The 21,822-nt window shown below is 42.2% G+C and overlaps 2 protein-coding genes across 3 annotated transcripts in view; one reads left to right on the top strand and one right to left on the bottom strand.

Annotated features, from left to right (window-relative positions):
- Nucleotides 1-3,458, top strand: part of LOC308104130 (caskin-2-like) — a 69,079-nt gene extending 65,621 nt beyond the window's left edge. For both annotated transcript variants that reach the window (XM_080454443.1, XM_080454442.1), the window contains exon 21: nt 13-3,458. In XM_080454443.1, coding sequence (XP_080310569.1) covers nt 13-109 — 97 coding nt within the window. In that variant the 3' untranslated portion in view covers nt 110-3,458. The remainder of the gene's footprint in view (nt 1-12) is intronic.
- nherf1a (NHERF family PDZ scaffold protein 1a) lies at nt 2,324-20,470 on the bottom strand. The gene is made up of 6 exons (XM_080454444.1): nt 19,708-20,470; nt 9,177-9,347; nt 7,393-7,546; nt 6,272-6,315; nt 4,269-4,406; nt 2,324-4,070 (listed from the first exon to the last, which is right to left on the bottom strand). Exons 1-6 carry the CDS (start codon nt 20,269-20,271, stop codon nt 3,912-3,914), a joined length of 1,230 nt encoding a protein of 409 aa, XP_080310570.1. The 5' UTR covers nt 20,272-20,470; the 3' UTR covers nt 2,324-3,911.
- Between the last annotated feature and the right edge of the window lie 1,352 nt (nt 20,471-21,822).

Here is a 21,822-nt window from a genome sequence, read left to right as displayed (position 1 = left end):
TTCGTTCAACAGTGGCAGCAGCACGGTAACAGTGGCGGGGAACATTCTGGATGATATCGGCAATATGTTCGATGACCTGGCCGATCAACTGGACGCCATGTTGGAATAGCCTCTGCACTAAAGGCAACACAGGAACAGAATAGTTCATTAAAGGGAGCAAAAACGCTAAAGAAATCCCCCCCCCACACCCCTTCAAAAAAGGTAGCAGTGAGGAATGAAAGAGAAACTTAGACGTTGGCAAAGAAACAGAGTGTTTTCAACCTCTGCTGCTCCGGAGCACGAGTAGCCTTTTAACTGCATCACAAAGGCAAAAAGAGAGTGCACGCTGTAGGATTTCCTGCGTACTTTCCTTGTGATATTGTCCTTTTCTCAACACAAGCACTTACTGTAGCCTTAGGAAACACACCTGAGAATGTTATTGGAGCGCCAGCAAACAGGAGCGGAGATGTGTTTTATGTGTGCAAGATCAGTCACCAGATGTCACTGTGTGAAGCACGTTGCAAAGGGAGTAGTCAATTTTATCCACATAATGGACCCATACATGTATAGATTCTGTCATATTAAACTGTAGTGTATGGTGGTGCAGTATACTGTATGTCCATGTTAATTTGTATTCTGATATCTAGTGTTATTGTAAATTGAGTTATGACTATATTTATACTAACAAAGAATATGTCTGTTTTGTTTTTGTTTTTTTACCAACTAGGAGTGACTGAGATTGACTTGGTGTTTGTCATGCATTAGCCCTGGTATATTTCACTGCTGATTGTCTGCGACTTGGGAGGAAATATTTATCTAAACTATACTGTTTATTGTATTTTATGCAGCATACTCCACTCCATGTTTTTTGTTTGTTTGTTTGTTTTTTTTACTACCAAAGTCTTTACCAAAGTTAGTCAGCTATTAGAGGAGGCACAATGAAGACTTTGCCACCGATGCAAAGTGGGGGAAACATTTCTATATTCTTCAAAGCACTATTATCAATGAAAGCACAGCACATGTTTTCAGGTTTCATTGTTATTTAGAGAGCTCAGTCCACCTCCAGAACACCTCTGTAAGAATTTATTGCTTACTGCCTCGGGATGCTATGAGTCAACCTTACTGGAGGTGACCTCCCCTTTCCAAAAAGGGAGATTTTACTAAAGAGAATTCAGCGATGGTCCCTTTTTTTTTTAGGTTTCAAAACATTTTCCAATAATTTGAAATGTTATCTTCACTATTATTCTAATAGGGTTGAATACAGTTGAAATGGTGTTCAGCTGCATCAAAAGGGTATTATTGACAGTTGTTCTGTTCAGTTCAGTTCAGTATACTGTCTGTGTCTTAGCAATGTACTGTTACAATCTATGACAAAGACGTGTAATGCTTCCATTTATATATATTTTTTCAAATAGCCGATGTACAAGCTCATCGCAACGTGTTGAGCTTATAGATCGTTTATGTTCGGCGGGGGACACTGTCATATGACAAAGTATAAATCAGGCTTAACCACTTAAACCCTATATGGTTGACTTGACCGGAGTCCCGCAGGGCTCTGTACCAATGTATTTTCAATTTTTCTTTAATTGTGTGGGGAAAGCTTTCGCTGAAATTGGCCGATCAACTGCGATGCGTTGTAAGCTTGTCGATCTATTTTCCTGCGAAAGCTAAGAAATGTGAATGTCGATAGATTTGTTACGTACATAGACATTCTATATTGTTTGTTTTTGTTTTTTTGACTGTAGTGTCATTCATGTTACCATCTCTTCTGTAAGCACCTTATATGGGATTTACTGTATAGTACAAACTCAGATCTCAGTAGAGCAGATTTTTTTTTATTATCGTTAACTCATATGATCCGATTCATTGTAGTTTCACATTCATATATTATATATTTTGTGATATCCTGACTGAGAAATGACATGAGCTAGACGCTTACTGTCTGTCCTATGTTAACATTAGATCTTTTTTTATTTTCTTGTTTCCATCAGAAAATGGGTTACAAGGCCAGTACAGCAATGACCTTCTACAGTATATCCCTCTTAATTATTTATCCATGAGACCTTTCACTGGACATGTATATTTTGACATCACAATCAAAAGTCTTAGCCCTACTGATTTGTCCCTTTTCAAGACATTTCCATTCATTTGTATTGTTTATGAAATCAAATAAATTGAGAATTTCTACATGTACTGTACTGCGTTTGTCTCTTGGTGTGCGAGTGATGTTGCAATCGCAAATTGCATTAAAAATAAACATTGTGACAACCTAATTTTACAGTATATTAATCAATCCTCATGAATACATTCTAAATCATGGAGCAAGCACCAGAACACCTGAATATCACATTTCCATAGTTTAATGTTTTAGTAATCAAAACATTTGCTCATCAAAATAGAATTTTCTGTCAAATCATTTGTCTGTACAAATCTAATAAGAGATAAAATATATGGGGTCGGTCTGTTATAATAAAAAAAAATAGTAAAATGCTGACATTAAAAAAATAATGGAGACATAAACCAGAGAGGGGAAAAAGATTTACAACAGATGATTCAACATGTGAACAGAGACTCGGGGGAGTCTCTGTTCTATTAAATGCGATACATAAAAAAAGTTCAAATAAAACAATGCAACAAGTTTATTTCGCTGCGTGATACCGTCGTGCGACAAGTATAAAGTAGGGCTAGGTGGTTATGGAAAACCACAGTCCTTTCAACCCTTGTATGACCGTATAGCATTGTCATTCTTAGAAGTGCATCTCAACCATGGGAAAGAATGACATTCTGGAAAAAAGAAAATGTGCATTCTCTGAAGCCTTTTCAGGCCGTGACCGCCCAAAATAATCATATTTGAACTGGGGACCCCCCCACCCTGATAAGCACTTGGAATGTAGGAGTTGAGGCATTCAATTTTTCTTGACTCAGTTCCACAGATAAATATTGTGAAAATAGCCGATCTAACGCCTTGTGAGGCGTTGTGAGCTTGTAGATCGGCTTAAAAGTCCTTAAATTGTCACTTCACTGTCATCTGGGGACCCCCCCAAAATCATGTGGAGACCCCTCTGGGTGTCCCGACCCACAGGTTGAGAACCAGTGCTCTGAAGGATACAATAATAGATTCATATTTTGGCAATGAAGTCAGACAATATTCTACATTGCAACCTCCAGAGATCAATGGATTTATGTCAAACTGTTTCTTTGATAATTTTAGTTTGAGTTTGTTTATTTAATCATTCAAAAGCATAGACTATAGTAGCACATTTGGTTCATCAACCTTAAGAGAATTTGCTGTTGTTGCAACTTGCAAGCAATCAAGTCTGATTACAGAAAGATAAATCTGACAGCATTTAAAGATCTCTTGTGAGAGATCTTATTCAAGATTTGTTCACAATCACAAATCTGTCAACAATTAATTTCCCCCCATTGTTCCCATCATGCTTTGCACCTTCTTTTCTAAATGAAACTGTACATGGCTATCACCCCACCCCCCACCACTTTCATCTTTTCTCAAAATATACTCAATATATTATCGATCATTCCTAAGGAGCGACATTTAAACCATTTAAGCACAAAGAGCTGGTAAAACACTAAATTACAGTGAATGAAATAAAATCATGAAAAATAACACTGTTTCACATTATTCGTAAAAACGCTCTAAACAAACTCGACATGTATCTTTCTTATGCACAGTACCTCAAGAGAAATACAAAAGAGAGATAGATGGGGAATAGTGCAAGATAGGCTGTCCCTTGCTTGCTGGTGGAGGGAGAGAGAAAACAGATGAGTATTGACCATGTTTGCACGGCGACCATTTTTCTTTTACGTCATACTCGAGGGGCGGGAAACCCTGTCCTTTGAGTATGATGTAAGAGCAAAATGGCAGCTGTGTAGATGTGATCAAAGGGAGGAGACTGCTCTGTTGTCTATGTTGTTTATAGGTTGCTGAACAACTCGTTCCTCTTGCTCCAGTCCATTGGCGGAGCTTTTTTGGCGGCGCGCTTCTGGCGGGCTCTCTCCTTAGCCTGGGCCAGTGACAGGCCCAAGGCTAGGTCGTTGGCGGCCTTAGGAGACGGCTCTGGAGCCCTCTCAACCTGGATACGCACGCAATGGCAACACAGATGCACAGATTGTCAAACAGAAATGTCAAGTGTATTGACAATGTAACCCCTGTGCGTTGTAGGTCGACTGCAATTTGAATATCTGAATACTTCAATATTTGAGGCCCCAAGTGTATGAGGTAGTTATGACACATACGCACACATCTAAATACCCCCCAAATGCACACATACCTCTGGTGGAGGGGTAGGAGTGGCAGCGTTTGGCAGGGATGCATTGGAAGAGGCATTTGAAGGAGATGGGCTCACAGACACTTTAGGCTGCACCTCTTCTGCTGGCTTATCGTTCACCTCTACTGCTGTCTTATTCACCTGTAACACACACACACACACAAATCAAATGGAATACCCCATACAGTTCATAATATCGTTGCTGACGGGCAGAAACATCTTATATTTTTGTGTTTATTTGTAAATTAATGCCCGACCCCTCATACTACAGCGTCACACAAAAGCATCAAAAGTAGCAGATCTACTAGCTCAAAACAGAGCGATTTTGAGCTTGTAGATCTGCTACTTTTGCTATTTTTGAATTTGAATACTGAAAAGTAACAGTTTTGGACATATGCGGTTTCCACCCAACAGAGACATATATGAAGTACTGTAATGTACTGTGTGACATTGTCCACTAGGGGGCAAAGGCGACACTGTTAACCTCTCCACTCAATGGTAAACACCCCTCAAATATTTGCTTAAAAACTATGACACATTCACTAACCTTTGTGTGCACTCAAGTAGAACACACTGTTGGGAAATACATCCTTATATTCTTCAGTCCTACAGTAGATAATGTTGACATTATTTTGCCGTATTGTCCTAAGCCTTAACCTATTACCCGGCGTGACTCCATTGGTACATAAGAACAACAGGCATGCAATTCCCTCTGGGCTACCGTTTCTAAAAATAAACTCACGGTGCTGTAAGTGGCTTTGGTCAAATGCTACAACACATTCAGAAAGATAAAGCCCCTTGTAAGCATTTCAAGCCACTTGCCGGAATTGAGGATTATTCTTTAAAACAGCAATTGTTTATACACTTGCAGTGTTCAACATGTTTTGTCCCTGACATGACCCTCTAACTTAATCAGGACAGAGGAATTTCCTTCAACAGGCCCAGTCAGCATGCATGTGTAGGTGAAACAAAGGCCATCCGTTTGTTTTTTTGTGTGTGTTTTTATTATAGCATTGCTCAACTGATAAAGCGAAGCATGCATGAGGTCATAGGTTTCCATTAAGTTTTACAATGAGTGCAGCGTTATGTAATCATAAATTAATTAGTAGCCCAGCAGTTGCCCTCATGGCAAGCAGGAGTTTGAGTGTGTCTGCATGTGACAGAGAGTAAATATGCCTATGTTAGTCATCTCATTAGCATAATCCCAGACACGCCCTAGGAATTACAGGTGCTTCAATCCCATGATCCTGCGGGGCACACAGAGACAGAGCGAGAGACAGACAGACAGAGAGAGAGAGAGAGAGAGAGAGAGAGAGAGAGAGAGAGAGAGAGAGAGAGAGAGAGAGAGAGAGAGAGAGAGAGAGAGAGACAGACAGACCTGCTGTCGAGAGTGCGAGAGAGAGAGCGAGAGAGCGAGAGAGAGAGAGGGAGAGAGAGAGAGACAGGGAGAGAGAGAGAGACAGGGAGAGAGAGAGAGAGAGAGAGAGAGAGAGAGAGAGAGAGAGAGAGAGAGAGGAGACGCACACAGACTGTTGCCATAGTGAGGGGTCAGCAACAATGTAATCAGGGGACAATCCCTGTTTCTCATGGTGTCATTGGTGTGCATGTGTGTGTACGTATGTGTAGGCATGTGCATGAATGTGGGTAGGGGGGTTCTTGTTCTCTCCTAGCAGCAGTGTGTGCGGGTGCTTTTGATAAACGGGCTCTTTCTCACAACAACACACACTGTCTGTCCACAACCCCTGATCTCCAACCAGGACGGTCTACAGAGGTCCGACAGGGCTTTTCCAGCCTGCTATCTATCTACAGGCACTGAGGAGGATGTATTCCAGTGGTCAATTAGAGCTATCTGTGGATCACCCTGACACCATGTCAGGGAGGACACTGATGAGATAGTGTCACCAGTGTCACCAGAGCGCGCACACGCACACACACACACACACACACACACACACACACACACACACACACACACACACACACACACACACACAGTGTGTCCTCACCTCATCGTCTGATGTTGAATGCGACTCAGGATCAGGAAGAGGTCCTAGAATGGAAAAAGAAGTCAATTCATTAGCCCTTTGTTGATATGTAGAGAACTCAAATTCGGAACAACAATTCCTATCTCAGTCAGCTGCCATACCTTCCCTTGGGCTTATACGACAGCTGATCAACCAGCGCAGTTAAATTGCCACCGCAAGCTGAAATGGCGCCGCAATCGACTTCACTGGTTAAGGAACTCACCATGTCAAATATGGATGTAACTCAGCCAACAAACACAGTTTGCTGTGGATGGTAGGGTAAAATCCATGGCTGGGGAGACACTAGCGTTTATAAAAGGCACAAAGGAAACCAAACACCTAGGTTTGGCTGTTCACAGAATAGCTGTGTACCAACAAAAGGTGAGCAATGCCAGCAGCAACTACATGCTTGCCTTGAGTCAACGCCCTCCCCACAGTCAAGGAATTCCAGTGGGACTGTACCAGTTCATTTGACTGGGTGGTTCCGCATTGACAGTAATGTTAAACCTAATCTATTAACTTCAAAGTGTTGACCAAATGAAGTCCCTGCGATGCAGCCCCTGTCACTGTTAACCCCTACAGGTAGGACCTGGGGAGGGCTGCAGATAACACACGTGATGTCATAGTCACTTATTTTCACCTGACGGAGGGGAGTTTCCCCGGGAGGGTGTAGCGCGTGCAGAGGAACACGCTATCTGACCTAGTTCTTCTCCCTACTGAATAGGCCCCTGGTTGAACGACAGAGAACCCTCCCTGGGTTCCCAACCTAGAACACAGCCTGTTGTGTTCACTGGAGAGCGGATACAGTGTGGAGGATTCAAACCTCTAGTCTCCATGATGGTGGTGGGCAGGAATGTAATGGAAGAAAATCAGCTGCCAAGAAAAGTAGCTGTGGATGGTTTGACGAAGCCCACATCTGAGGAGATGCGGGAGTTTATTGGTTGTCTTATTGAACGAATAACCTATGAGTATCCGTTACCCTCGCCCACAGCATAACATCCGCATTCAGCGGGATACACTCAGGAATGACGATGATGCCAGGGTGACTTATACATTTACAAAGTGGCCATTGGTAGCGGATGAACTGGTATGAGAGTACTTACCAGTGAGATGTTCCTCAGAGGGGATCACCTTGCAACTACTGAAGAAAGCATCCGTCTCAGGGTCGACCACTAACATACTGGTTTTGTCCCCTCCGGCCTTAATGGCTGCCACTACCTCCGAGTGTTGCAAGCCAATAACAGACTTGCTGTTCACCTGGAGAGGAGAGTAGAGAGGAGGGAGGAAGAAAAATATTTGTCAATTCTTATCTTAACCTTGCCTCCCCTTGAAAATGCATTACATGTGTTTATTGTTAACAATTCGTCCATCATCCCCCAAAACAGAAAGAAATGTGTAGAAAAGAAAAAGAAAATAAAAACAAAGATAAAGCACAAAAATCTTTTCAGCCCAGATATGCATGGAGCTCTCGATCTGGAGCTCCCCGCTGTGACAGCAGAGTATAAACACCTGGTGTGATAGAATTATCTGGTAACGCTGTACAAGGTGCGGTATCTATGGACAACCTCTCAGTCCCGTATACTCCCAGCCTTCTTGGAATCTTAATCAAAGAGCGAGAGAGGTCAAAGGCTGTGGAATCCCTGTGGGAGGAAAATCTACCGACTCCCAGTCTCCCACACTCCCAGTGTCAAACAACAGAGACCTTACAGTATACGTGCACACACTCTGTGTGTGTGTGTGTGTGTGTGTGTGTGTGTGTGTGTGTGTGTACGTGTACATGTGTGTATGTGTGTATGTGTGTATGTGTATGTGTATGTGTACGTGTATGTATACATTCCACTGTCCCACAACCTTCCCTCCCCATCTGAATACATGATGTTAAAGATGGTGCATGATCAATCACATTAATGGAAAGTAAAAACAGAAAATGAAATTCCTCTCACTCCTCTTCGCTTTCTTCCTCCCAGGCTGGTGGGAGGAAAAGCACTGTAGACTGCTTGACCAGGGTATAATTCGCCCCAGAGACACAGTAAGTGGATTAACTCTGGTGCTATTATGTACACCATGGCCTGAGAGACCGATCAACAAAGATTAATTTCTCATTCCCATTTCACACACATACACACAAGCAGACTTACAGAAACACAAAAACATATAACATACAATCAACTCTAATCACTGCCAAAAAATCGGTGATAGTTCCTATTACCGCTCCGAAGGGATTATAACACAAATACGAACACACACATGTATGTATGTATGTATGTATGTATGTATGTATGTATGTGTGTGTGTGGGATAAAATATCCTCTCAAGGAGAGTAAAAGCACATAAGCGTGACTTATGGGGACAGTTTTTGGGTCCCCATGAGGGAAATGGTCATTTTCATGGCTATAGATGTTTAGAGCTATAGTTGGTAAAAGATTATGGTGGGGGTTAGTATTAGGGGTTAGGGTTGAAAATGCCATGTGTTTTTAGTACCACCAGAGTGTGTGTGTGTGTGTGTGTGTGTGTGTGTGTGTGTGTGTGTGTGTGTGTGTGTGTGTGTGTGTGTGTGTGTGTGTGTGTGTGTGTGTGTGTGTGTGGGAAGGTGTGACTGATTGATTGATGTACTTTATTTAGTAAGACATGAGAACAACAGTACATGGAAGTACAAATTCACAATACAAGGTCTACTAAACTAGAAGACTCATTAAGCACTGAGCTTGTTTAAGATGAGATCCCCATGCACACAAATCATGATGAGAACTGACTGAGTGAGAATGAATGAGTCATGGAGTGAGTGAGCGAGAATTTCTGAGTTCGCTAGCTCTTCAGTTAGCTTGCAGTTAGTATAACAAGCAACGAATAAGAACACATATCAAGTTGGTGGTTGTGTATTTCATACTTGCACAATCTTGTCCTGGGGCCTTAGGCCTGCGTCATGTGCAGGTGAGTCCTCATCCACAGCCCTGATGTACTGGCCTGGTTTATTCTTTTCACTGTGCAGGTTGAAACCGTAGCCATTTGGTGCTTTCTTCATATGGCACAGACGAGGTCGCAACTCAGCTTTCCCCTCCTAGGTAAACAGAGAGAGAGATAGAGAGAAAAAAAAGAGAGATGTGTATTTATTTAATGAGATTCACACATAATTTTCAAACAACAAATTCTGACCATTAGAAGCGAGAAATAATGGGGTAAACAGTGTTTATCTCAAAAGACTTAGTTGAGGATTAGGATTATGTAAATCACAAAGCACTTTGCCCTTATGACAAGAAAAGTTGAAGTAAATGATTCAGAAAAATGTAACATGCTACAAAGGGGGGAAAAAATATAATGACCGTACTCTACTTGTACTCTTCACACTACATGCTTGTTCTAACTAAATGGTGAGGCATAGACCAACTTCCCCTTTCCTGTGGCATGTGCTTGACAGATAGTGGTTATGTAGACAATTAAAATATCATTAAGGATTTAAAAAAGCAGAACAAGGAAACAAAGTTATTTATTTATTTTGATCTATCAACCAATCTATCTATCTATCTTAAAGAACATAATGTAGGCCTTTATTTGCACAACTGTTCGCATTCATGAATTGTGTGTGTGTGTGTGTGTGCGCGCGTGTGTACAAAACATTGTGTAGAACTGCTGACATGACTTCCTGTCATAAAAAGCAACAGCAAGTCTATGTGGTTTACAGTATACAGTTGTTTGATCCTGCAGATATGCTAATTATTTTATCACAAATTAGAGCCAATACCAGTATGAAATATATTTACACATAAAATAATTTCTCAGTTGGAGTGTGCGATTTCTAAAAAGCGCTAAAAATGTTTGTACGTATATACAAAGTATTTCATGTTTAAGCAGAATTCAATTTCTATTTCGCACAACATTCAATGTTTTGTGTTTTGTCCTTGTTAATGTGTTGTACAGTCAGCTTTCACTATGTCACTTCTTACCCTTTTTTATGTTTAAAACATGAATGAATAACCATGATACTGTACGTGCCTCCATGATATTCTGCGGTTTCGTGCAGTTAAATCCTCAGAGTTAATTTAACTCAAGATGAGTGTACAAACCAAATGGGGTCCATTTGGTTCCATTTAACACTGAGGACTTTCCTGTACTGTGTACTTTACTCCATTGTGCTCATGTGTTCCCCAGTATGAAGACATAGATACTATAAGGTTTTACAGCTATCATATGCATAACACAGCAACGGCAGGGAACATCTGAGCCCCTAATAAAAACGGTCCCTCAACCACCCGTTGCACTCGCATTCGCCGATAACAAGGCTCCTATCTATGGAGCGGCTTCGCTTATCGCCAGTCATCCGTTAATGATTCCCTGACACTCAGCCCTTTAAGAGTAACCTTTGCAGCCTTAACATCCACTCAAGATGGGCGGACAGTCTCGCTATCTGCGCACTTGCAAAATGGCTTATATATTAAATTGAACGGTTTATAAGTCAGCGCGGTTTATGATTGATGAAATTTCCGGAATGCGTAAATGGCGTGTGACATCTGGCAGGGGATGAGATTTGATAAACCTTACATTTTATTCCTTCCCGATTTAGTCCTTTTCAGCCAAAGCCATTTTACAGTATCTTCCTTCCTATATAGTGATTATGACATAGCAATGATAGAAGGTTCTCAGAGTTCGTTGTAGCAACACACTGCACAAACACACCGTCTCCGTCTCTCTACGTGTTACAAGATCACACTCACAATCCCCTCTCTAATAAACACACACACACACGCACACAAAGATCATTAAACAGTCCCCAACAATCCCTCGACAGGCATTTGAAGTAAGTGCAAGAGAATAGGAGCCATATAATCCAGTTACCCCACCACAGGGGGAGAGGGAATCTGCCCAAGGCACATGAGGTGAACAAGGCAGATAGCCTCCTACTCTCTCTGTTCCTCTGCCAATCTGTAAATCTACAGCTGATCTCAGGGAGACCTTGGAAGTATGTGCCAGAGTTGAGGACGGAGACGTCTCCTTCGCTTACCGACGCCTTAAATCTCCCCCCCCCCCCCCATCTCTCTCCAGCAGTTCACCCTTTTCTCATTCATTTCTTCCTACAGGCCAGACTCAATGTTTTAGACACTTCACCAACATGTGGCTCTGAAGGGCCCTCATGTTGACCGCACACTGTTAATTAAAAAGAGGATCTGTCATTTTCAAAGCATTTCCACATCTAATTTGGGACAACACAGAATTTGCACTACTCTTTAACATGTGTTCAACAAACGTGGCGCTGAAAATGTATACAAATGTAATTTGTGTCAAACCAGAGACACAAATCTCTTGCTGTGCAGTCGCTCTCCAATGTTTGAATCCTGCCCCTATAAAAGCAGAAATGCCTAAAACAACATTACTTCTAAAGTAATTTTGAAGATGACTCATCCCGTTTAGAAGTGTTATAAGCTGTTTGGTGTGGTAAACTCTAGATCTCTGCACAGCTGGCTGGAGATCAGGAACTGAGGCCTCTTTCTCTCTATCCGCCTATCATCATCTGCCACTGTGGGCACACTGGGACCCCCTGAAGTGTAGGAGCTTGGGCGTTGTGACAGGGACCAGCACGGGGCTGGAGAGGGGAGAGAAGAGAGGAAGGAATGGTTGCCGGTCTCCCCTTGATGAATTAAAAAATTGGGCTACTAGGCCCTTTGAAGTGTCAACTTCTGTCTGGATTAAAACTCTAAACATTTATTTTCTCTGTAGAGTGAATCCAGACAACCTTAATGTACAGTCTGGTAATAATAAGTGGTTTAGTCTATTACAGGGGTTCCCAAGCCTTTTCCAAAAGAGAACTGATGTCTCCCCCGTCACTTCAAAAATAGTGAAAATAGCCCATCTACAAGCTCACAATGTATTGTGATGCAACACGTGAGATTACAGATCTTCACTATTTCTGACAATTTCTGGAAAGGTTCAGATTTTTTTTTCTCTGAAAACCTTAAGAATTCTTTTTTTTTAAACAAAGAACATTTTATAAAAAGGAAAAAAAATAATAATAAAAGATTGTAGGAAAAAGAAAAAAAAAGAACGGATATTTACTTGCAACCCATGAAAATGTGTCCGCGACCCATTTCGGGTAGATTATGTTTGGGAAACAAACATTCTATTAGATTCTAGTCAATTATATTCACTAACCTTGACTAATCAGTAGGCAAACTGCCCTTCACTGACTGTCTAGAGATGGGCCAACGGTCAGTCATTTGTAGTTGGTCTCTTCCTGAACAATGGCTGCAGCGGTGCTTACAGATGAGTGGGTAAACAAAAGACAAGCCTCTGCCGCCCTATAGGCTCCATGAGGAGAAAATAACAGCCATCTGGCACATACAGTACAGTACTGTACGTGTGTGTTTGTTTTCCTGGATTACAGGCTATAAAAAAGGGTACATGTCCACACCATGAGATCATTAATGGACTACTTTGCATTATTCGTGACATAAAAGTATGCCAACATAACATAAATTGGCACTCATCAGCATTTCCGAGACGCACTAAGGCTGTATATCGTTCTTTGTTCATCACTTACAGGTTGATCAGGGTCTCCTAGGGCTCTATTTGTACTTGCTCCACTCCTTTTACCCCCCTCTACAGCAAATATATTTTGCCGATAAATAGCCGCTCTACAAGTTCACAACACGCTTGTGAGCTTGTAGATCTGCCATTTTCGCCGGATGTTTTCCCCAGAGCGAGGGACGCTAGCATTTTGTTTGATTAAGTGGGTTTTATTGACTGATGATTACAATCAATGTCTGATTAAGTCGTGATTAATGATTAATCGTACCATTGATCCCTGCCTTGTCACTTGTTTTGTCTGTTTGGGAAAACAACCATATTCTCTAACCCAGTGGTTCTCAACCTTTTTTTAATTTCAAGGACCCCCACTTATGTATGTATGTATGTAGGTATGCATAATAGGCCAGACACCCCATAACTCTGACAGTGTACAGATGGAACAAAATTATTTGGTTCCATCTGTACACTGTCAGAGTTACAGACCTGTAAGGTTCCATTTGGTTCCATCCTAACTATCAACACTTTTGTTAGGGACCCCCTGGAACCCTGTCAAGTACCCCTGGGGATCTCCGGACCCCACTTTGAGAACCACAGCTCTAACCTACTCTGCTCTCTGTCTCTGTGTGTTCTGCTCATAAGAAATCTAGGTCAAGCAGAAAAAAACCACAGGTTAGAATAGGCAATAGAATCTGCTCTGAAATTTAAAAACACAACATTGGAGGCAGTGTGTTAAACTCAATCCTGTGGGTGGAATCTTTGGGTTTATGGTCCAAAACGAGTGGAACTTGTCCGAGTTGTTTTCTCTAAACCCATTAAAACCGGGAACGCATCTGTGTAACCCCTTTAAACCATTATTTTATACTTTGGCTATTCAAAAATTGCAGATCTACGAGTCTATGAGCTTGTAGATCTATTTTTGAAAAATCCTGAAACTTTGTGCAAATCTTTGAATAAAGAGAACATTTTTAACTCAAATCTTTGCTTCTGGGGGTCCCTGGAACAACATATTGTGATAATGGCGTCCAGACGATTATCGTCTGTGGATGTGTGCTTTGTTGTGACATGATACTGTATCTTATTCAGTGCCTCTGGCTTGTGTCTTCCCACTGTTCGTTCAGGAGACTTCATCACATGATGCTCAGGCTGACTATGTCTGTTTAAGCTCAAGCACCAGTAGCAGAAGGCAGCAACAGCAGCCCTCTAACGCTGTCGAATATCACAGAGTTCAATATCAAAGGTTAATGGCTTTATGGCTTGCTCTAGTAAAATGGGAGGTCTCGGGCTAACCGCTAATCACTCCATAATGATTTCCAACTTACTGAACGACCTTCAACTAAAAAAGGTTGACGCTTTTGTTTACGTGTCTCACACGTCTAAAAATAAATCTACCACATCAGAGGCCTAACCCAATGACAGAAAGAAAGGAATGTAGTTTGACATGTCTGTGATCTCTGATAATATACCAGAAAATAATCAAGTCAAAAATAAAAAAATAAATCTCCTACAGTATGTTAGTCACTATAACACATATAATCAAAACTGACAAGTGTGGAGGAAATGGAAGGTCTTTACCTCCAAACATTTTTGTAGCCTCAGCAATACAGAGACTTCGGAGAAGTCCATTACATGCACTGTGACACTCTCGACACGTGCACATGACTCCTGAAATAATGTTCAACTTGAGAAAGTACACACACAGTACAGGAATAGTTAGTCCACGGCCCACCTTAATATCAATCATTAAACAACCGCCTTATGACACAGTCAACAGCACAGCTAAATGAGAATGTTGTACAAATGGATATCTAATGGATAAATCTATATCAATAAGTAATAATGTTTTAAAGTGACTTATTTAACAACAAGTGACAGTAATAACATTTTAATGAGCAAGAACACCATCTCATTATTTTCTTATTATGTTCACAATCTAGTCATCCCATACCATAATATCATTCCATATTGAAATGTGCATACAACCAACTTGCTCACTCAACACAGAAAGGAATAATTTGATACTAATCATTTAGTTTACATTTACAAAGTCCCATTAGTACTTTTTGCCAATACTTCCCCCAAATGGTAATGACAACAAGTTGGCAAATTGTAGTACCGTGGTGGTGAGCCATCAGCACCTACCAGGCAAATCAGACAGACAGGGCAGTTGGGTGAGTAGTTACGTGTACATTCATGCTCGTCACATAGCAGTAGAGCAGTAGTTCTCAAACCTTTGTTACAAACTTTGAGTTACAAATGTTAGCTTTAAAAATATATATATTCAAAATATAGCCGATCTACAAGCTCACAACACGTTGCGTTGTGATACATTGTGAGCTTGTCAATCGGCTAATTTTGGAAAATGTTGAATAGGCCTTAAGTTCTTGCTTATACGTTAAATGTTTTTCCAATTGATTTCACGATTGTGCACTTTTGTTTTTCTTTGTCAGCGGTAATCGGTGGTCTCCAAAATTGGGTTCGGACCCAAAGATCTGGCATCGGTCGGGCTATGTACATGATTACATGTACTGTACCAGCTGTTTTTGTTGCCTGAGAGGGTGTGATCAGTCAGACTACATCGGTGGAAACGTCATTACCAACGAGCACAATCACAGAAGGAGTCGGAGCAATTTGACATGTTTAGACAGGAAGTGGTTTTCTTCTCACTCTTGTCAGTGAACTGACAGAGGAACCTATTGTGACGGTTTGTGTGATTCTGTCACTGTGTGTCTATGCGTGTGTACAAGCAGCACAATGGCATACAACTGGCCTCCACTGACTAAAAGCTAATTCAAATGTTACACCAAAAATGTACAGAATACAAATTTGGCTTAAAGCTGCAAATTAGTGAATAAAATGTTATTTTTAACAATATGCATGGTAGAGTACGTTTAATACAATATAAAGGTTAGGGGTTGTCGCTTTTAAGTCTACAACCAAAATGAATCACTAACAGTGACATCTTCTAGGAGATTCAACCATTTCTAATAAGTGTACTGCATCTGCATCTGTGCAGGGAAGACAGAGAGAGCGAGAGAGACTTCAAAGACACTCATAATTACTCGCACTAAATGCAATCATAATCCCTGTCAAGTCACAGGCCTTGGCTAATCTTGACAGTTCTGCTGGCTTCTTTTTTCTTGGACAGCTTAATATCACAGTTCAAGCTGTGACTTAAAATTAAGGAGGATTTGGTCAGATGATGTCAAACGCCCTTAAAAGGGTTTATTTGGGAAGGCAGCCCTATCTCCATGGAAACCGGTTGGCAAAGACAACTCCCCTGGATAAAATGGCCTGTCAGTGAAACTTGAATCCAGAAATGTAGACTGTTATGTAACTACCAATACAATGGACTGTATTAGGTAAGATGGCTTTATTATTTTAGTTTCAATAAAATGTCAGATCAAATGTTATGCCGAATGATAAGAGTGTTGTGCAACCTCAAGGAGAAAGCTTGGTGAAGCAAGACCAGCCCCAAGGTCTGTAGGGCTGAAGTCTAAAGTTCCCCACATTCTCTGTCACTCACTATGTGTACAGTACTCATGGAGTCACAAGAGTCCATATAAATATCATCAAGGAAAATATAACGTGTGTATGTCTTCGGTGATCAAATAACTAAGATTTGACCATGATGTAGAGGTTGTGTTGATATGTGTTGGTATGTGTGTACATGACAACATAACTGCAACATTCCAGGTTCAATTTCAGCTTGAGACCTGATGATCCAACCCTCTCCTTGCCCTCAGTTTCTTGTCTCTAGACCATCCTACCTGAATAAATACTTTTTTTCTTTAATCCCACAAAAGAATAATAAACATCAAATCACTTTTAAAGAAAGAGTCAGCATTAGTCTGCTTCATATTAACTTTGTTCACTTACAGTAGTATGTCATGTTTCAAGTAGAGAACAAATGGCTGTTTAATCTACTGGCCAGGCCCCCCCCCCACCCCCCCCCCACCCACCCACCCACACACACACACACACACACACACACACACACACACACACACACACACACACACACACACACACACACACACACACACACACACACACACACACACACACACACACACACACACACACACACACACACACACACACACAGTGTGTGTTAAGTGGGGGGGGTGTAGGCATTTTAGGGTCAGCGTGGCCTCCTTGCTGAGGCGTGAGAGTCCTCTCTCCTTTCCTCCCCGGCCGAATCCCTTTCTCCACAGGCAAACACTGTGGACAATGCCTCATTCTGCTGTGGGAAATCTCCATGGCAACCAATGGACTGCTGTCAGGCTGGCAGTGGACTGAGTCACCAGAGGCCAGGATGTTACCATAATATGATGACATGTTCACTTGGCTCATGCTTTTATCCAACACCACGTGAACTGACGGATCGAGTTTCTTCAGTAGTACGTTTTACGCAGGCTTAGTTATTCCTGCACAGACTTTAGTTAACTTTTTGTCGATCTGGGAATGTGAGAAAAGTTAATTCTTTAACCACATTAACCCGGACCTATTTTGTACACGTGTTCACTTTTTTATATGTTTCAAAAATTATCTTTATTGAAAAATAGTTGTGAGCTTGTTGTACAACGCAAGTATGGGGTTTTAAGTGGTTAAAACTTCCAAAGATGTTTTTCTTTGACTGCTATGTAGTGTTTACAGTTTTGGTAGTTTGCAACAGAGAGCATAGTAAAAAAAAAAGGGGAAAAAAAAGAAATAGTATTTGTAAAGAAATAACAACAGTTTATTTTTGGAGTAAAACAAGCTCCACACTTTAAGGCTACTTTCATGTAATCCGGCAGTAGAGTACATTAAATAGAAACCTACTGGGAGGCTAGTATGAAAGGTCTGTATCAGGTGAGTGGACCAGCTCTGCCAAGTCCCCAATCAGGGAGGAATGTACTAGAGCCCGACCGGTGCTCACAGCGTGTTGCTTGTAGATCGGCCCAAAATATAGGGATGGAAAGGTTGAAAGTATTGGCTGCATAACTGCCAATACCAATGTTGTCTAAAAAGTCAAATAATGACCGATATAACGTCCAGACCAATTTATCGGGCAGGCTCTGGTCTAGAATGTACCTGTATCTGGCTTGCAGCATCTCATTGAGCCAAACTAGCTCCATCTGTGACCTTCCCCTTTATTGTAGCTCACATACTGTAGCATTACCATTCGACATGGGAGGGACAGTCTATTTTTGACCTATTTCTGAAAGTTGTCCGTCTCAAAAATGTAAAGGTATGTCTTTAGTAAGGACGGAGTGGTGTAAAAGAAAATGTAAAACAGCCTTTTAAATCAGGTTTTCTGACAGCCCGTGCTAAATGTAAAGAGATATAGGGAGGGAGAGAGGGAGGGAGGTTGTGTGTGATATCAGTCCAGAGCTCGGTCAGCGAGAGAGAGAGGGAGACAGGTAGGGAGGGAGAGAAAGCCTATTTCACCCACACAATAACCCAGCCAATGCTGCGCACCAAAATATGAACATGCCGATTGGTGTGTCGCTTTGCAACACGTTGTCAAAGCAATAACCCCGGCAACGGCAGGAAAGTTGATAACAACCACTGTGTTTTCTGCTCGAATAGGATAAGCCTTAAACTAAATTGGGAGCAGTATCACATCTAAGAGATATGCACAGCACAGCCATAAGAAAAGCTATTTTTTATTGTCGTTGTGCAACTGCAAAATAATCACCCAGACCTTTCACCAGTTAACATGGCTACATAGCCAGTCAACAACCCCCAAGTGTCTTGGTGACCTGTGCGAACCCATGGCTGAATAAACCCATACAATGGAAACCTTTGCTTGTTTAAAGAAAGGGACAGAGATACATTGAAGTAATGAATGAGATACTATACGTTAAGTAGCGTTCAACGTCCTCAATTGTCCTAGCCAACTGACATGTGTCAGAACTTACCTAATATGTACCCGACATCTGAGAAGAGTGTTCAGCGTTGGTGGCCGTGAATGAACCTGGATGGTGTTCTAATCCCCACCCCAGATGCCTCTGAGAGCTGGCATTTGGTTAGATGTGAAGGTTAATAAGGGAGATGCTAAGAAGAGGAGAAGTGAAGTATGTTGACCAAAGCCATGGCTGTTGTTGTGACACTTAAACCCTAAACTTTGCGTGTCCTTCAGCAAATGCCATCAGTTCAAACCACATATTCACAGAGAAGCAGACAGACACAGTGACATGCCATGGACCTGAATGAAGTCAAGGCTTTCTCTAGTATGTTCTAAAACAATTTAGGACATACAGTACAGTGCGGTGAAGACTGTGTAACAACTAGGCACTATTTTAGTCCAATAATAACAAGTATTAGATGGGATATTCCAGTTGGTTGACCTACATCAAAGCAGCATAGCTTCTGGTCTGACAAGGCAAACCTGAACAGGAGCTCAAAGAGGAAACATGGAGTTTTACAGACAATCACACACCACAAAGAATCTGTTCACCAGGCTATATGTCTACGCCTATATGTTATTCTGCTATGTTGTGTCAAACCTCTGTCTGAGCCTCTACCCGTTAACTGGCTCTAATGGCACTGGAAGTGGCTACCAAGCAGGGGATAGATATATTTATTTTCATGTAACTTGAGGAGCTCGTACACACATCCTCTTACATCATGATCTGATCAGAGACATCCTAACATCCTGTCTAAAAACAGGAAAACACATGTCATGGCTACATGGTTCACAGCGTATCTGTTGGCCAATATGGATTATGTAGCTCTGGTCCATAGAGCATCCTGATCTGATAGCCATGGCTATTGTATATAGGCTATTTTCATAGATAGATAGATAGATAGATAGATAGATAGATAGATAGATAGATAGATAGATAGATCAGAGATAGCCAATATGCGAGGTCATTTTGGAAAAAAATCTACAAATAAAAACAGTATTGATCATTTACCTTGGAGCTTACACTCAGCCTCTCCAGGGAGACCTCTCCGTTCTCTGATGGAGCAGGGGAGCCCTTCGGAGAGCCCTTTGGGGAGCCCATCGGAGAGTCCTTGGGGGAGCCCTTCGGGGAGCCCTTCGGAGAGCCCTTCGGGGAGTCCTTCGGGGAGCCCTTCAAGGAGGACGTGGATGCCCGCGGGGTGCCGTTGCTCTGTGCGTCCCCGTGGTCGGACTCGCTGCTGGGCACGGGGATGCCCTCCGTGACGAACTCTTTGCGGCACTGCAAATTGTGTTTCTTCAGAAGCTCCGTGATCTCGGCGTCCATCACGATAAGCTCCAGCGGCCCGACGGTGGCTCGTATCCTGCCCACGACCTGCTGGTGGCTCTCGCCCTCCACGTTCTCCCCGTTGACGAACGCCAGGCGGTCCCCGGCCGTCAGACCGGAGGCGTCGGCCGGAGAGTCGGGCTCCACGAGCCGGATGAACTGACCCGTCTTGCCCTTCTCGCCGTGGAGATGGAAGCCGTAGCCGCTCGGCCCCTTTTCTAACGCGCAGTATCTGGGTCGGAGGTTTGACATGTCGACGATGCAGACCCAGACCGTGTGTGTCCCGAACCGCTTCAGTGACTTCTTAGTAGTCTATAACTATAAAACAACGTACAGCTGACTGACACCTGTTGCGCGCACCCCTCCACAACAACTTCCTGACAGTCTTCACTTTCCGCCGCTGCTAATGGAGCGTTTAGATCCTCCCCGAAACTATGTTGCAATCTTGTAACTATTTCACCCTGTTGTTGCGCCAAGCCGCCGCTGTTCACATATAGATTTGCGGGCTGATCCTGTCTGTGTCGCGCCTCTCGAAGCGCAACCACGTTTAGGCGGTGACGTTTCCGTAGCTGACGGGTGACGAGACCAATCAGTGAGCTCGTTTAGGGTTAAACTTTCATATCAGACGACCAATGGCGAGCGAGTGCTGCATATGAGTGGTGGAAAAAGTACTCGCATCCTTTACTTTAAGTAAAAGTAGCAATACTGCAGTGTAGAAAATACTCTGTTACAAGTAAAAGTCCGGTAATCAAAATTTACTTGAGTAAAAGTACAAAAGTATTGGCATCAAAATGTACTAAAAGTACCAAAAGTAAAAGTACTCATTGTGCAGAATGACCCATTTCGCAAGTTCATAATGTATACAAATATGAATTGCATATGAATTGGTCAAATCGAATTATGAGCAGTAATCCCCCCCCAGCTCCGGTTGAGAATCTGAGACGCATTGGATTAGGTCACGGACCCCCCATTTCTTTGCCACGTTTGTTTTAAGGGGGCCCCTCAGTAAAAACCCTCAGTTGTTAATTTAACTCTGAACCGGGTCCATTTGGTTCCATTTGTAGGCTAGACTCTCGGATATAAGAGTTCATTTGGTTACTATAACTATCAATCGTTTAGCTGGATACCCACTGGAACACTCTCAATGACCCCTGGCCCCTGGGGGTCCCCAAATACCACTTTGAGAACCACTGCCCTACTGTATATAGGCTTCTATAAATCTATACTCATCATAGTGCTTAATTTTCCAATCATGAACTTGATAGTCAAACACAGCAAATAAATGTAGCGCTTTGTCTTTGTTCTTTTCCAAACCTGTTGATATGACGATGCCCTCTGGTGGTTGTCACACAAACACACATGCACGCACATACAGTAACTCAGCGGTCTTCAACAGGGGGTCCGGGACCCCTAGGGGGTCCTCAGTGTTACTACAGGGGGTCCGCCAAATCTTTGTGTGATATGATTATTTTTTTTACCTTAACCACTTGAACCAAAGAGGTATAGGTGTAGAGGGAAAAAAGAGAAGACCAAGTAAACAAAAAAAGGTGAATCTGAAACACAATTTTATACAATATAGAGGGGGTCCCTGCTTCATCTCTCGCTCAGCTAGGGGGTCCTTGGCCTGAAAACGTTGAAGACCCCTGCAGTAACTCAATGACAGACAGGTAGCCTATAAAATAATAATAGCTACATATGACATAAAGTGTATTCATTGCAATCTGCACATGATACTAACAGCATTTGGCGTACAAACGTAGAAAGTGTGGCAATGAGCTTCAGAAATAGTTTATTGTTATGCAG

The sequence above is a fragment of the Gymnoscopelus braueri genome (assembly GCF_963280865.1).
Source record: "Gymnoscopelus braueri genome assembly, chromosome: 17".
Classification (NCBI taxonomy): Eukaryota; Metazoa; Chordata; class Actinopteri; order Myctophiformes; family Myctophidae; genus Gymnoscopelus; species Gymnoscopelus braueri.
The sequence above is the reverse complement of the archived record's forward strand: the minus strand, read 5'-3'. Positions and strand labels throughout refer to the sequence as shown.

What these genes read in the sequence shown, in the direction of transcription:
- nherf1a (XM_080454444.1), bottom strand. Translation starts at nt 20,271, where the DNA reads ATGTCAAACCTCCGACCCAGATACTGCGCGTTAGAAAAGGGGCCGAGC. An exon ending in CTCTGAGGAACATCTCACTG is followed by an intron (nt 6,316 to 7,392) that starts GTAAGTACTCTC and finishes TTTCCATTCTAG; the next exon opens with GACCTCTTCCTGATCCTGAG. An exon ending in ATTCAACATCAGACGATGAG is followed by an intron (nt 4,407 to 6,271) that starts GTGAGGACACAC and finishes TGTGTGTTACAG; the next exon opens with GTGAATAAGACAGCAGTAGA.